The following is a 17,687-nucleotide window of genomic DNA, read 5'->3' as shown; positions in this document are numbered from 1 at the left end:
CAGATTACTTCAAAGTTGTTAAATTGGTCCAGTGTAGCGCAGGTTGGGGTGAAAACCGTCCGGCAGGGGGCGCTGCTGGAGCAGGATCGAATCAGACGCGACTCGTTCAGGAGAGTCGGCTCGGCTCGTCCGAACGCTCTCTGGCCAGCGCACCCTCGCGACTCGAAGCGCCAGATCCCCCCTACACGCTTCCGATGAATTACCGCCGCATTCCATCGGCCGCCAGCTGACAACCTGGAGGTGCGCGGTCCCCGGGCGCGACACGGACTTGATCATCTGGCAGCGGGACGCGGTCCGAGGTAACCCGAGTCGAGCAGCGACGCCTCCATCGACGCCGAGGGCGCGCTGGTGGGAGCTGTCCGCGGTGCTGAATTCCCCCTCGTCGTGCATCATCCTGCAACTCCAATTTGAACCTTTGCTGCACATTAGCACGTTAGCATCTGCCTTTTTAAAACGACAGCAGGTTGTATTTACTGCGCCTCTGAGCAGAGACAGAGGCTTCTGCTTGTAGCTATTTCTCTCGGGCATTACAGTGACGAGCAACCATTTTTATTGTTTTATTGTGAAGTGCAATCGCTCCGCTCCATCCTTCATTTCTGTACACTGTTCAATTGCAGCATTTTTAATTGTTGCAAGGTCACAGAAATCTGAACTTCTGACCTATTCTCTCTTTTTTCATGGCAGAGTCCACGGCTGTCGTGGCGACACTGGATCATGGCACAGACCAACAATCTGCAGAGCAGTAATGGGGAGATTGACGACTCCCCCAACACGCTCGTCTACAGGAAGGTGAGTGGCCGAGCGGGTCAGTGCACACGGGCTTTCATCAAGATGAACAGATGAGTGCTGGAGATCGGCAGGCGTCACCACGATGTGGCAGCGTGCAGTCGGGCACCGTGAGGGATGATTCTGTCGCCCCGTCTTTGAGAAGAAGCCCCTCAGGAAGCTTTGATGTCATTTCCGTGCGACGCGTGGCAGCTTTCGGCCTCCACCCCTCTTCCCCTCTTTTTTGAAGACATCTGCTGCTGAGCGAGGGCCAACCGTGTTACGGCCGAGTCAAGGCGCAAATGTTGTCTCCCATTTGCCGGCAGAAGTGTCCGTTATTGAATAAGTACCCGTTCCGTCTCTGTGCTTGGCCAACAGGGGCGGGAGGGCTGCGAAGCCAGCTTAACATTGAGGGGTTTCTCTCTCGCGGGGCGTCGGCAGTCTGCTTCACGCCGATCAGCCGCTTGGCTGCCGCACAAGGGAGAGCCGGGAAAAAAAAGAGCTTACGTTACGATAACATGACTTCTTGCAATCAGAATGGCTGTGATGTCACTTCAACAGAACCACTCATGGCTCCAGAATCAGTTTTTTTTTTTTTTTTTTTTAGTTTCAGCAGAATAAGCCAAATATCAGCTCTCTCAGGAAGCTTTTCTCAGGGGTGTTACTGCAGACACTGCTTTACACCTCATTTACACCCCAGCACCACCGAGGGATTCTGGGTTAGTCCTTCCGTACCATTTTCGTGCCAGAGGATTTCACTGAGGTTCAAAGGTAAATTTATTTATGTTTGTGGTGAAAAGGTGAAAGGTCAAGTGGTCACGGTGAACTCCATAGTCTACAGTGTGCGTGTGTGTGTGTGGGGGGTGTGTGATTACATGTCTAACAGGTGCTATAGTGAAAGTGATGTGATTGTCATTGTGATACACATTACTGTACACGGTGACACAACAAAATGTGTCCTCTGCTTTTAACCATCACCCTTGGTGAGCAGTGGGCAGCCATGACAGGCGCCCGGGGAGCAGCGTGTGGGGACGGTGCTTTTGCTCAAGGTGCCTCAGTGGCATCTGGGCAGATTGGGATTCGAACCGGCAACCTTCTGATTACGGGTCCACGTCCTTGACTGCTAGGCCACAACTGCCCCAAAAACAGAAATGTAGAGAAAAAACAACACTGAAAAAAGAGAGAAAGTAATACACACACTCTCTTGCTCCTGGAAATAATTGTGCGTTATTCAATTTTGACCAACTTAGTCTTTGCCTGGTGTAACAATCCAAAGCAGACAGTGGGCGGAGTTATGAGTGTCAGAGGTTAAAATGTCCGATATGTATATACTATACAAAATTCCTCATCAGCAAACATTCACACAATACACAGCTCAAGTTCTCTCAGACACAAGATGGCTGATTTCGTTGCTTCATTTTGTTTGGTCTTTGTTAATCTGATGTCTACCATCTGGAGAATAAGGTCCCCTGACATGAAGATTTCACTTTGTGAGATTATTTAACATTAATTCAAGTTCCCCTAGCCTGTCTATGGTCCTGTAAATGGCTAGAAATGGCGTCGTTCTGCTTTGCCATTCAGAGAGTGGGATTTGTCTTATGTCCTCACAAAGTGATTTCTTTTTTCCCTGTCTGCACCAAACATTGTGGTTGGTGAATGGTGTTGATGACGACTCTCCTCTTCGTTTGCATTTAAAGCCACACACACCGAAATGGCGCATTGTGGGGAAATCACATTGTATGACTGGCTAAAAGTGGCTGTAATTCTGCAACACGGCTGAATTTCTGAAAGAGACGTCAGATATAGTATTGGGGGACCACTAATACCTATATAAAAGCTACAAAAATATTATTTAAACAATATTTCATTCACAGTAACTCAGGATTGCCTGCTTAGGTAGATGGCGATATTACAAGCAAGCTGCTGCTAAACGGTTCACATTCGGAATTTAATAAAAAAATTGAGAATTAGAGAATGAATTGTTATTTCTTAGGAACGTTTTAAGAATCATATGTGTGTAGTTGATTAGTTAGTGTGTAGGTATGTAAATATACCTGAATATATATCATGTCTCATCACTATCCTGCTATAAAAGAGCAGAATGCATAATTGATGTATAAAGTGATGATACCAGTGGAGGTCTGTGGGTGAAGTGCTTTTAAAGATTTAATCACGAATTATGATCAGAAGGTTTTATGCATTTGTTATTCCAATCATAATGATAGAGCCTGCATGTTGAGACCTGTATCATTTGGATGCTGTAACCTTTATTATTTCAACGCAACAATGTTTTTTGCTTTTGAATGCAGATGTAATCACGTTGTAGCGGAATATAGAGAAAGTGTTACTGCACTTCTTTTTACTGCTGTTTTTCACCCACATGCTGAATATTTGACAACAGACACCCACCCACCCACTCCACTCCAGTCCACTTCACCTGACACACTGAGAACATTTTCTTCTAGTACTCTTAAGGCTTGGCTTTGAAGTGAGCTTTCACATCTTTGCCATTCAAGCTCCCGAAGCCCTGCTTGTCGTGGTTTTTTGATCATTTTTGAAGGCTTATGCTCAGTCAATTTAAGAGCAGTCTGTCAATATAAATTCAAAGGGCTTCCATAATAATTGGACAGGGAAACAACATCAATGGCTTTTAGGCCGTCATTAACCGGAGAAAAACACAATCTGATTTTCATTTTGTGCAAAGACATTCTACTCATTTTTACGTTCCTAAAACATAATGAGTGCAGTCAAAATTTGTCTATAGAGAATCTCCTCAACTCATATCGGAATATCATCTACTTCATTCCTGTCTCTATCGAGAAGAGGCCTGTTGTATGGGATTCAGGGAATTTATAGGTTCTGAATGCATCAATGCTTAAAATATGAAAAATAAATTCTCATGGACTGCCATGACAGGGGAATATTTGTTTTGAAGCGTAGAAGACTGCCGAATTGTTGTGTTGGTTGTTTCCTGCGTCTCTTCGCTGCCGGCTAAGACAGCATCTGTGGTTCTGACAGCATCTTAGTGTTCCTGAGACGTGTAATCAATTATCAGCCTGCGCTGCTCCTTGTACGGCAGCGGGGCCGTCCCTTCAGGGTGGAACTTTTAAAAATAAACGCGTGCATCAAGCGTGACAGACAGGTTGCTGTTCAAGGTCACAGAGGGGTTGAAAGCACCACATGTGAGCAGCAGGTTGCACGTCATGGTGAAAAACGCACAACCAATGAATGCAGCCTACCCCGCCATTTCTCATTGTCTCTTTTAGAGATCATCATGACCAGATTATGACCTGATTTGATTGCTCATGCTGTCGTGTTTTAGAATAGTGTGTGGTTTTATTGTGGTGGGGGGGGGGGGGGGTGCAGCGGAGGGGGTCTGACTTTTTAATTACTGAAATATCTGCTGGTGGATTATCAGGCCATCACCACTTATTGCCTCTGCACACTGTTCTGCCCTTTATGGAGTTCTATAGACCCACTGGCCTGCACAGTTGTGGTGTGGGTATATACCTGCTCCATTGCTATTAAGCCATGCTTCATTTAGCTAGAACCCCTGAAAGTGTGCAAGATGTTCGGTCTGTGGTACTTGAGTTGCCCTATAGAATGTGCACGCTTTTTAAGATAGCAAATGGTTGAGCCATTTGCAAATGTAGGATTCACTAGCTCACCACTCATAATTTATGAATATTAGGGCTGATAATCCATCTGCATGCATGATTTCAACATGGTCCTGAAAATGTGGTTCTGTTGTGTCCGCTGGCAGCAACGTGGACATGTGATATTACCTGAAAATGAAGGAGAATGAAGAGTTTAGTGTTTTTAGTGTTGCTGGATGTCATGAGGTGTCATACCACACGATGAAATGGACGAGGCACAAATGCTTGACTGGTGAACAGAAAACATGACATTTGAAGTTTTTCTTGTCAAGAACAAGTATGTTGGGTAGTGGCCGGAAGTTAAAAACCTTAAACATCATTTTTTTATGTTTTGTGTGTGCTTTGTTGATTTTCTAAATAAAGTACAAAAAAAAGTAGTTGTTCAAAAAATAATTCAAATAAGACTACAAACTTATGTAGTCATATGTTTTCTCAAGCTCAAATGATGTATTCAGACAGAAAGTATAATGTGCTAATTGTGGTAAATTATTAAAGTATGAGTTGTAGTAATGAATGGACTAAACCTAAGCAAAGGAACTATCTATTAATAGAGGGCTTTTAGCACTGGAGACAGTCGCATCTGACAGTGCTGTGTGATGAGTTTGTGCCGCTATGCCCCCACGATTGTTGTGTAGTCTTGTGACTGCATGGCTACGTCTGATTTGTGAAACAATGTCGTGATCAATGTTGCTATGTCAAAATGATTAAACACAGTCATGTGTTTTAAAGTAAATCTCTCAAGTAAAGAGTTGAGTAATGCTCAGTGTAGCAAAGTAAAAGTAGATGTTTCCTATATGTTTCCTATTCATAAATGTACTCAAGTAAAAGTAAAAGGTATTGTAAACCTACTTTTATAAGTAACTTTTTTTCATAAAGTTACGCATGCAAATGTAATGGATTAAATGTAACTTCCTCGTGCAGAATGAGGAAGTAGTGTGCGCATTAGGCTCTTCACACTTTTAATCATGCTTGTGCAAAACATAATTAAATGTTAATTTTCAGGGTTACAGACACTTAAACTAAATGTACATTTACATTTACATTTACGGCATTTGGCAGACGCCCTTATCCAGAGCGACTTACAACGTGCTTTCAAGTTACCATCGATGAAGAGATCAATTCCGGTTCACTAGGACCCCAACTATGAATACATCTATTTTATTCACTCTGTTGTAAATGTACTGTGTGGGATGTTAGTTCCACCTCTACAAGGTACAGCTAGCAAGAAAGCAGCCCTATTTAAATCTGTTTATTTCTGTAAATTTCTGAAAATCTGTAAACCCTGAAGACATATATGACATAAATGGCATATGTGACATTAGCGAACACAGACATCTAACAACCAACGAGATAGAACAGGCAGAGCCACTGATGAGGATTAAAAAAAACTGCAAAATGTATGACATGATTTCACATTTTGTCCTTTCCTTTTACACACAGCCTTCAAATCTTCTTTTAATGGCTGCTGAAATTCCCTGATGAAGATGATGCTTTCTTTCTCATTTGTGATGCTCTGGTATTTTGCAAGCCTCTCTGTGTGTTGGTCTATCTCTTCTAGTGTTTGAAGTCCTCCTCTCATCCCCTTGCTTTGGACACACTTCACTTGGGCTCTTATGTGTCTTGAGAATAAATAGATTTGGGAACAAGAGGTTCAGCTCAAGGTGATTTTTACATAAATTGTAGATTCCCTCGTGAGTCATCTGCTGGGTATGTTCAAGCCAACATGGAGAGGCGGCGCATGATTTCCTTTTGTTGGAAATGATAAAATATGGAATCTGACCTGGCTTTATTTAAAAACACCTACTGTTTTTGTCCTTTTTCTCCAGAAAAAAATGTATGGAATAAAGGCTTTTGTCCATGTTCTGTAATGTGAATTTTTTTTTTAAATGACCTGTGAAATGACATCCTTGGCTCTGGTGGAACTGTGGAATTATCTATGTTCTGAGAAATATTTTAAAAGTTATTTAGTCTAGCAGTGAATTATTTATAATCTCAGGTCAGAAAGCCCTGAGCTCCTTTTTTTTTTCAGATGCGGTTTTCTGTGAGATTTCAATCCTGTTTTGGACAATTCAAATAATCAAGAGCATTATGAAGGGTTGAGAACAAACAAAAAGACACTGGATGCTATTCCATGAACATTTTTAATGTTTTAATGCTAAAAACTTTATGATCCGTTTTGGGTTGTCCCAAAAGCCGTGACCCAGATCTGGTTTACACGATCATGGATCAGTGAGTAAGCAAGTGATTCCCGGGACCCATACCAGAAGCAAAAGCCGCTGATCAGTACACGTTCCAGAGGACAGATAATAGCCTATCTCAAATTCTTCATTCTTCATTGATAGCATTCAGGATTTTCTTTATGTTTTCTTGGGGCAGGTGGCAAAGTGGGGGAAAAAGTAGTCAGTTGATGGCGATGTTTACCCGCTTCGCATAATTAACTCGTCTCGTGAGTCGTGCGTATGCATCCTATTTTCTCACCATGCCTGGTCACCATGACAGAACGACTCGACCGGAATGGGATGTAGCCGACGCCGCTCCACTGGCCACTGAGGTTCACCACAAGGACGGCGTCAGCCCCCCTTGTCCCAGGCCAGAGTTGGCTTCATGCTCCGCAGGGTCTCGACGCGCACCACGATCGCCCCACGGATGCCTGCCCCATGGTGCCTAGTCTTGCCTGGTGGTGTCAGAAGAAGAGGAGGAGTGGCAGGTCAGTGTGGTGGGCACCTGTGGACAACAGACATGATTCGGGTCCCCCGGGCCTGGGACTGAACTGCCGCCACATGGACTGGTTTGATAGGCACGTTGGGGGGGACTGAACCGACAGGATCTGGACCGTAAGGGGATACATGTTCGTTCTGTGTTCCTTTGATTCTCGATTGTTCTCACCTGTCATGCTGCAATTTCTATGCAAAGAGAGTTGTAATGACGTGTAATGTAGTGACTTGTGTGCCTAGCGGGTAAGGAAGCAGACTCGTAATGCGATGGTTGTCGGTTCAAATCCCAAAACGCAGAGGTGCCACTGAGCAAAGCACCGTCCCCACACACTGCTCCCCGTGTGCACATTGTGTTGTGCCAGTCACCTTCACTGTCTGCATTTCTGTTCACTGGATCACTATGTACTTTAATCGAGACATGGCTAAAAAACAAAAGATATGATGCATTGATCACCTCTAGGGTCAATTTACTTGTTTACTTTTACTAGTTATTCTGGTAAAAGCTACAGGGAAGGTGAGAACCAGAGAGAGCTTTAGAGCATTTAGTCCACAGTATGACCTTACTGTCTGACCGTCTAGTTTGGTGTGACGCAGTTTCTCCAGACGACAATGTCATCTCTGACGATGTGGAACCGCAGCTGGTGCGTCCTCACAGCCTCATCACTATTCAAGACACACTGTGTTCCCTGTAGTCCAACACATGCTCCATTGGAGGGGAGAAACCTCTCTCTCTCTCTCTCTCTCTCTCTCTCAAGAGAAGCTAAAAATAGCAAGCTTGTTTTATTTTTTCACATTTCCAGTCACTGACCAGACCAACCCAGTTAGAAGACATGATTTGGTCTTAAGCAAAGAACTATGTGGTGAATGAGTGTAAGTAAATGTCAGGCCTTCTGGGCCAACTGTTTCTCAGAACTTTCCTTGTGAGACTTGGTTGACAGGCTAATTTAATCAGCAGATCATGATGTTGAAGAAGGTGTGAAACTCAAGAAATAATGGACATGAAATGGCCGACTATTTACCCACAGCATCACAAAGAATGTCATTGAACCATCTCACTGTTATGACCCACGTCATCGTGCAGATGACCTTTTCACTCTTCCGAAGAATGTAAATTGTGTTATAGTAGTAAGAATGCTAGTTCAGAAAGTAAAAGTTATATGGGCTGTGCCAGTATTTTTGAGCACTAAGAGTTCCCACTCGTACAAATTCTGTGACCACAAGTGTGTCCCTCAGTAACACACTTAACCCTCGAAGCAACTGAACCAGTAATGATCAAATGAAAAATCACTGTGGATAAAGGTCCCAAATAATTCAAATTTATGCAATCATATCATTATCCCCTGCCTAATTGGTATAGTATTGTTTGGAATTAGAGAAGTTCAACAGTGCACTAAACCAATTTTTTTGTTTGTCACTGACCATTGAGAGGCACCATCTCTTTTAATGCATCAATTCTAATACATGTTTTTCATGCATTAATGGTCTGGTTATGTAAATCCACGCTGTGGATTAGATGTTTGTGGTTAATCCACTGCTGCAGAAAGGCGAGCAGCCTGTTGTGTTGTGCGATTATACAGCGTCTCCTTTATTTAATGCTGGAGTGCTTGTGTGGGGCCGTGATTCTTCATAACCAAATGGCCGCACAGCTCCTCAGGACTGAGCTGTGAGAAGTGGATGTTGTGTTTTGCGCGAACACGTGTCTGCATCAATGTGTAGGTGTACTGCAGTGAATCAGGCCCTTTCTCTTGTTCCTGACCCCTGCGGCAACTGGGAAATGAAGTCTATGGCATGCAGTGCTGGTCACATGGACATTGAGTAGGTGGAGACAAGTGTACAAGTGGGTTTATTGTAGCATGATGTTAAAAAATTAGGTAGACGAGAAAGGAAGAGGTTAAAACTATTTGAGGTTGTATTTGCCTGTGGTTACACTGGCAGACAGTGAGAAAAATAAAATAATTTTTTTTATTGTGACTCATCAATCCAGAGCACCTGCTGCCATTTTTCTGTACCTATGTTTTGTCCATAGTTGAGTGACTTGGCCTTGTTTCCATGTTGGGGGGTATGGCCTTTTGCATCTCAACATAGTTTTTACAATCCTCAACATAGTTGGTTTCTTTGTGTTTCTGCTAAAGAGCTTGAACTGCACTTCTTGAAACCTCAGTCTGCTTTTTAAAATCTTTGTCTTGCTTATGCTGTATGTCTTGTTGCTGCGTTCAGCCTTGTCATGATGTGTGTCCTATGTCATGAAACTGTCTTTGGCTATTTCTGTTTCAGTAAAGGACCTTTTAACCTTTGTGTGAGTAAATAATCATTGAACATATATAATATAATTTTACCAAAAATTCTGCCTTTGTGCAAGTACACCTGTTAGAATTGATTCTGGTTTAAGGGCAAAGGATGATTTGTTTCAGATGATTTGTTTTCACACCTGCCGAAAACCGTTGCCCAGTACTAGATAAACAGATATGGAGACAGAGAGATACATAGACTGGGTTTCCTCAGTCTGTAATGCTGTGATGCTGTGACCTGACAGTCTGTAGGCATCGAGAACATGCCTGTGTGCCTCCTCTGCATGATCACGGGTGTCAGAACCCTAAATGGGATGCACTGACGTTTAGAGTACTCTCATGGGTGAGAAAAAACATCGTGCCCAAATATGTGCTTTTGTAGAACAGAAGTACCCCTCTAATGGACCATGCAGTGCTGTGTGGGAGTCAGGCCTTCAAAAGTGGGGAAGTATCCTACTGGGTGCACCTGCATCATAGCAAATGTGATGTAGCACCGCACAGTGTGTCATTAATAACACCATTCATCTGTTTTAGCTGAGATGCAGGATTAAACTCTGCCTGAGGAAGGTCTTGGACCAAAAGATGGCAGATTGTATCTATCTGTCTGTCTGTTTGTCTATCTGTCACTCTGTCTCTTGGTCTAAGATGACATCAAAGCTGAGAAGAACAATGCATATGTGTGTCTGTGTCCATCCCTGCTTCCAACCATGTGGAAATTGTTCCCCACCCATCCACACAGAACCATAAAAGCCATCTGTTAGGCAGACCTTAGCCGAGCTACTGCTGTGTGTGTGTTGTGTGTACACAGGCAGTGTGCAAACATGAAGGGTGTTTGCCCAAAGAGAGTATGCTAATCATTAAATGGCAAATATGCCTTTTTGGAATGCCACAGATGAAGTGATTCTGGCATGTTGTATCACAGAATACAATCTTAATATGTACCACTTCACAGTTAGATTACAAATACACCACTGGATTGTATTCATAAGGACACATTACGGATAGGCTGATATTTGTGTGTGTGTGTGTGTGTGTGTGTGTTTGTTGTGAGTGCATGTTGAAGCAAGCAATTCAAATTGACTTAAGTGAATCTTAGAAATATTGCTTCATGCACCCAATTATCAGTGGTTCATTCTGGGAATGAAAAAGGACTTTCAGACTCTGACCTTCAGCAGATACTGACAGGAATGAAATTTAGAGGCAATTTTTATAGTTAACATTCAGACAGTGGTCAGTGCTGGAGGGTGTAATAAGGTGACAGCTTTGGTCTGTATGTAAGTCTGTTGAGATAAAGGCGAAACTTTATGTATGGACGATGTTACCTTGTTCCTCTAGAGAAAAAACAACAGATTAATCCTTATCCAACTAATTAACCTACTAATTCTTTCCTTAAAACCGTGTTTTCTCCCTCTTTTTTAATTCCTGACATGCAGGCAATGACGTCATTGCTACTTGGCCCAGTTGCCATAGTAACAGAGAAGGTTAGGGAAAATAAGCAGGAGACGTTTTTTTTTTTTTGGATGTCGCTCCTTTGATAGTCCCCTTGATAGACTTTTATACTAAAGATCCTGAAATGGAGGCAGTCCACACTGTCATGTTCATACTCATCACTGAATCTGCTGTAGACTGTAGCAGTGTTACTACACACCTCTTTTCCAAACTTTTAGTGATTTGTGTTTTCGGGTTCTAAGCTATATATGTAATACTGGAAATTGAAAATGTTTTTTTGAAGCAAACTCTAGAACTTGGTTAGCAGTGAAATAGACATCATTTAGAAGCACACACAAAATAACTCAACGTTAATCATGGAAAAAACAAAAACAAATGAATAACTAAATATTTTTTATTTCTGCATTTGTTGCACTGCAACTCATTAGTGCACTGTGGCAGTTGTTTCATTTCTGTGGCCCAGTCACTGCTGGCCCTTTGTTCAGCTTAAACAGCATGTTTAAGGCAAATAAATTGCCTGTTCAATGCCTGTTCAAAAAAAAAAAAAAAATACACAACAATTTTTTTTTACGATTTCATTCGGTCATCTTTGTTTGTTCTTCTCCACAAGAATAATACACCACTCTGCACATACAATGAATATATTAATTCAAAACAAGCATGACTGTGTGTTCAGTTGAACTGTTATATTATCCAACTAGTTTGTGGTTGTTTTTGACAGCCTGTCTTAATTTTTGTTTTATTCAAGTCTTTGCATCAAGCTGTAATTTTTAGTTTTTTTTTAGTCTTAGTCATGTCCATACTTATTTGTCTAGTCACATTTCACTCAACTAAAATTCGGAGCATTTTAGCCATAGTGTGGTCAGAATTATCCATGATTCATTTAGTTAAATAAAACTGATGACATTTCAGACTAGTTTAAGTCAACGAGAACTCATGATATTTTAGTCATTGAAAATTGTATTTTAGTGTTGTTTATTATATTTAACCCAGTCAGTTTAGTACAAGTACCTAGTAGAACAGACAAAAACAACATTTTATTTTAGTCAAATGTGCAACTGACATGGGAAAGTACATACCTGCTGCCTTCTGCTTAGCTTTTTGGCCCAATAATTGGTAACTAAATCTCATCTGTAATGCTTAGTCTGCTTAGTATGCTGCTTTTCTTGCAGAACATCCAGGGATGTAGGTATACTATAAAAAAATAATACGGCACATAATAAGAATGACTTGCAGTCGGGCAGAGCTGGCACAGTGGCAAACCCGGCCTCCGAGGTAACATGCACTCAAACAGCAAAGACACTATGTGATTTGAAAACTGTCCGTAGGTGTGAGTGGTGTGTGCTCACTTCAACAGTCTGGCGCCCACCCTGGCAGAGACTCCGCCCTGCACCCAGAATGGGCTCAGACGGTTACGTGCCTGCTTAGTAATAAACGGTTTTGGGTAGTGAGTGAGTGGGTGAGTGTGACGTACAGATGATGTAGAGCTAAAGGTTGTACGTTGGTAATGATTGTGTATATTTTGTATCTTTTGGAATTAGTTTGTGGTGTATTGCTACAGAATTATGTATTTATTTTTTTGCTAAACTATGTTAAAATCCGTATAAAAAATTGGATGTAACATTTCGTTAATTTAAGAAATATGTTGTGCATTTTGTTTTGTTTTTGTCTCAACAGATGGAAGACATGATAGCTCGCATGCAGGATGAGAAAAATGGAATTCCAATACGTACCGTGAAGAGCTTTTTATCCAAAATTCCCAGTGTTGTTTCAGGTACGGACCAAATATTTTCCCAGAGGTTGTGAAAGGGCATACGGCATCAGAAAGTAGGTCACTTGATTAAAAAAACTGCCATCAGAACAAAATTGTCTTTTTCAAACTGGGTTTCTTTACTCTTTCCTCCAACACTCTAAAAATCCGATTACAAGGATGTAATCACTGGACAGAATGGGAGATTGTGCTTTCTTGATATCAGGACTTTGTTCTTTAATCACATTTAATTCATTAATCTCACAGCATGCACTCTCTACGAGACTGAGAGTGTTTTACTGGGGCTGTGAATAGATGTAGATTCTTCAGTAATATAGATTGTTCAGTAATACATGAGAAGAGCTGGTCTCAAGAGGATGTCATACAACGTCTTTTTCCATAAGGCAGACAATGAGACACCTTTTGCACATTTGCCCTGAAATTGCACTACTTATACCAGCTTGCTCCTCTGAACATGTATAACAATGCATATGTAGAAAGATCCAAGAATCAAATGATACTGGCAAGAGAAGCCAAGGGACTCAGAGACACCAAAGCCCAATGGCTCATGATCAAACCCTTCCACGTCCTAAGTGGTAAAATGTCATTGACCTCGATAAAGGTTTAGAACACCTGCTTCTCCACTTGAAGGCAAATGAGCTTCTTTGATTGGATTTATTCTTCAGAATATGTCCAAATTTGTTATTGTTCAGCTTGTCAGTTTTCTGTTTCCCTCAGGTTCTGACATAGTCCAATGGTTGGTGAAAAACCTAGGCATTGAAGATCAAGGTAACACACATTTAACACAGATTGAAATTTGTTTATTTTTAAGAGTTTATTTTGTGGTTATTTATCCAGAAGGCAAAATATTTTAGTTACTTTCACTTTCACAGTAGCACAGAATGGAAATGGGTTTTTATAGATGATCTGTAAAGAAGGAGCAAGTGACATAAGCCAGGTAACGTAACGTGTTGCACAGGATAGTGTTTTCTGAAAGACGTAGCATTGACAGCCAAAGTTTCGTAGGGGTGACGATGGCGCGGTGGCGACACGATACAATAGGCTCACATTTATAACCATAGACAGAGGTACACAATCAAGGCAGACAGGAGCACAAAATCGACAACATGAAAACCAAGCCGCGAATCCGAAGTATTCCTCGACTGAGTCCGATCGTGTCAGGAACCTGGGATATGCTCTGGGATATTTCTCTCTCTGATTTTTGGACTACTGCAGTCTTTTTTACACCTTTCACATGGGCCATGTTGTTGCTAAGGTTTTTATCTAAATAGACAATATAATTGATTTATTTTTAAACAATTTCTAATGTTTTAGCCTTGGCTGAGTGTTAAAAGAAAGTTAAAGCTGGTGAAAGCCCTTCTCTTAAACCCAGATGGGCTGACCAGTGTTGAGCCAACATTTTATTTATGGAAAGCCTTAAATGCACAGCGAATAATTAGAGCCATTACAATCCTTGTTTTTTTTGGGGTTTTTTTTTGTATGTGTGTGTTTGTGCTTGTTGGTTCTTGGAACAAATGTAAGAATGAAATAAAATGAATGAACTTAAATGTTGTTGGTCCTCACAAAAACAATCTTGTTACTGTGGATGTAAAATATTTATAATGCATGTCCAATACAGCTATTAAACTAGGTCCTCACAAAACAAGAGTGTGTGTATGTTGTGAATGTGGTTGTGGGTAAAAAAAACCTAAATTACTTTTGCAGGTGAACATCATGCTGTCTCATGTAAATGAGAAAAGGATGCAATAAGAAATAAACTTCTCTCTTCTTCGTTAGTTGAGGCTCTGCACCTGGGTACTCTGATGGCTGCACATGGATACTTCTTCCCCATCTCAGACCACGTGCTCACTCTCAAAGATGATGGAACGTTCTACAGATTTCAGGTGTATGAGCAAGGCTGGATAAGACTGACTTGACTAAAGATGACATGAATCAAAATCATTCCTGTTAAAAATTTGATATTTTTTAATTTTTTGTGGTTTGATATCCTTACAGTATACCATGCCACATAGAGAATACATGTTTGAACAAATTATGCTTTTCTTTTCTTTTCTTTTCCTCTGTAGACACCATACTTTTGGCCTTCAAATTGCTGGGAGCCAGAGAATACAGATTATGGTGAGTACTGTCAAAATGGCACAATTATTAAAGTGATTAGTTGTCACATGTGACACAGCACAGCACCCAGTGCACACAGTGAAATGTGGTCTCTATTTAACCCATCCCTAGAGGGAGCAGTGGCCAGTCATGAAAGGTGCCCGGGGAACAGTGTGTGGGGATGGTGCCTTGCTCAGTGGCACTGGAGTGGCACTGGAGTGGCACTAGGCCAACCACTACCCCTGTACTCTGGCTACATCTGTATAGCATAATTGCAGCACAAGTGTGTACATGTACGAACTGGTAAACGAAAATTGGTAAATAGTTTAATTTGCCAGCCGGAAATGAATAGGCCTAAATAAATGCACAATTTTATTTAAAGGGCCACTACTAGATGGCACTGGCGGTGCAGGGCAGGGAGGATGCAAACAGGGGGCAGTGGTGGCCTAGCGGTTAAGGAAGCGGCCCCGTAATCAGAAGGTTGCCGGTTCAAATACCGATCAGCCAAGGTGCCACTGAGGTGCCACTGAGCAAAGCACCGTCCCCACACACTGCTCTCCGGGCGCCCGTCATGTCTGCCCATTGCTCACTGAGGGTGATGGGTTAAATGCAGAGGATAAATTTCACTGTGTGCACCGCTGTGTGTGTTGCTGTGTATCACAAGTGACAATCACTTCACTTAAAACACACGATTCCAAAACAATATAGGGATTTTGCTGTGACACAAGAAACATAGCCGATAACACTCACCTGCTGACAAGACGATATCAGGGATGAAGACCAAAGACAGGATACATTCAGGATACATTTCTACTAACAGACAGGGGATAACACTCAAAGGTAACTAAGCACACAATAAATAAACCTGGCCTTAAGGTAATTTAGTACTTACATTTTATTGTCTCAAAAATATGTAAATAAAATAACATGCATATATATATAAAAAAAATGTCAGTATTGTATGATGTACGTACTACCTCTGTGACTTTCCTGTCAAGAGACTGTATTCAGAACAACCTTAATCATTATTTGTTTATAACACTGTACATGACCTGACTCATCTATGCCATCCCTTGAGAACAACAGAATTAAGAATTACCTGCTGACCACTTGTGAAATAAAAAGACTGAATTACCGTGTAGTTAATTTAAATAAAACGAGCCATGAATTGTTGGTCAGGGTATTTGTGCTTACGTGTTGATATGGCTGTGGGTAGATTTCATTATTAGAGGAAGCCAGCTCAGAGCTGATATCTCCCGTGAACAATGAGATTGAGGTCTAATGAGGATAATTAGACACATTTAGCTGAGCCTGTGTCATGTTACTGTCACAGTGTAATGAATGAAGCATGAATGGCCTGTGAGCAGAGATGAGGTGAATTTAAAAAGCTTCCAAGTCTGAATGTGACACCACAAAATGACACTCGGTAATGAGAACATGAACCAAGGCTAATGAAATTCTTCCAGATGGTCAGAAGGTGTGCGTATGTGAAGCTAGGGTGCTCTGAGTTATGCACATAGACAAAGTCCTTGTTATTTATGGAACTCCAATATGTTCAAAAACAAACCAAAAAATGCGACAATCAAATAAATAACCATATGAATAAGTATATATAATATATGATATATAGATAGATATATAATATCTAGATGAAACTGAAAAAACTGAACTCATTTTGATATACAACTCATGCTTGTGAAATGTATTGCCTTCTGCTATATAAATGTACTTATTTCTGTGAAATATTATTTGATGGTCATTGTTATCCCCAAACAACATAGATTATTGCAGAGGCCTTTTATTTAATTTCAGCAACTTTTATTCCAAAACGTCCTTTTTTTCAGAGTAAGCCTTTATTTCAAAATGACATTCCCCCAATGGCCTATTTATTTCATAATACATAATGCAATTTTTAGCAGAATGATGTCAATCAGTGCCAGTGGGTTGGACTTGCATGCCTATTGGCTGATCCTTTATTATCTATTAGTTTTCCTGATACCTGCTCACCAGACTAGCAACAACATGCAGGTTCAAAAGAGGATGGCGGACTGGGATGAACTTTCATTCAGTTCTGCTGAATGAAAGTGAAAGTGAAGTGATTGTCATTGTGATGCACAGCACAGCACACGGTGCAACAATGAAATGTGTCCTCTGCTTTTAACCATCACCCGTGGTGAGTAGTGGGCAACCGGCAACCTTATTACGGGGCCGCTTCTTTAACCGCTTAATTACAGAGGTTTTTGTTCTTATTTTCCTTGCTTTATGCTGCAGGCTATAGAGTCTATATTAGAGCTGTTATCAGCCCTAAAAAGTTATGCCTGATCCAGCCAAAATTCAGCCCAAGCCCAACCTGACTGTTATGCTGTTTGGCACATTTAAATAAATGACACAATCAGTGTGGGTTTCTCGACAACTTTACAGCACCGACAACTTTACATGCTTGCCTCCGTTTCAGCTCCTTAGCATCCATTTATCTCTCTCGCAAAGATTACCTGACAACGGTGGTCGAGAATCGCAAATCAAATAAACATTTCATTAAAAAATATGAACATTTAATAAAACTAATTTACAAAATGCAAAACACTTTTACCAAATCACATAAAGGAAAGGTACTGTAGACCAAAAGTTCATGTTTGATGACTGATCATTTATTGCACAAACACCAGACCCAACCTGTGTCAGGATTGCCTGCAGCTGGCCTCCACACCTGACTTTAATCCTGACGCCCCATAAATGCCGGAAGTTTCCGCCCGTTCGGGGTCGCTGGCATTTTCGTGAACTCTATGCACGAACTTGACCTTGTTTAGTGTTATGTGTTTTGAGTTCTGGCAATCGCCACACGCCTACGGGTTTGTTTATGTTCTTTATTTAAGTTTAAATCGTTTTCGGCCACCGCGCCAGTCTTTATTTGTATTTCTTTGTTTGTTAATAAAACCCCCTTCCCAGT

The 17,687-nt window shown here is 41.3% G+C and overlaps 1 protein-coding gene across 2 annotated transcripts in view; it reads left to right on the top strand.

Annotated features, from left to right (window-relative positions):
* Nucleotides 1–110: 110 nt before the first annotated feature.
* Nucleotides 111–17,687, top strand: part of rgs7a (regulator of G protein signaling 7a) — a 29,199-nt gene continuing 11,622 nt past the window's right edge. For both annotated transcript variants that reach the window (XR_003750485.1, XM_028988197.1), the window contains exons 1-6: nt 111–299; nt 685–789; nt 12,550–12,646; nt 13,361–13,411; nt 14,420–14,526; nt 14,710–14,761. Coding sequence is in view for 1 of the 2 variants with exons in the window: in XM_028988197.1 (XP_028844030.1) it covers nt 715–789; nt 12,550–12,646; nt 13,361–13,411; nt 14,420–14,526; nt 14,710–14,761 (382 nt within the window). In the remaining variant the exon portion in view is untranslated. The remainder of the gene's footprint in view (nt 300–684; nt 790–12,549; nt 12,647–13,360; nt 13,412–14,419; nt 14,527–14,709; nt 14,762–17,687) is intronic.

Source organism: Denticeps clupeoides, chromosome 8 (genome assembly GCF_900700375.1).
Source record: "Denticeps clupeoides chromosome 8, fDenClu1.1, whole genome shotgun sequence".
In the NCBI taxonomy this organism is placed as follows: domain Eukaryota; kingdom Metazoa; phylum Chordata; class Actinopteri; order Clupeiformes; family Denticipitidae; genus Denticeps; species Denticeps clupeoides.
This window is presented reverse-complemented; position numbering and strand designations above follow the sequence as displayed.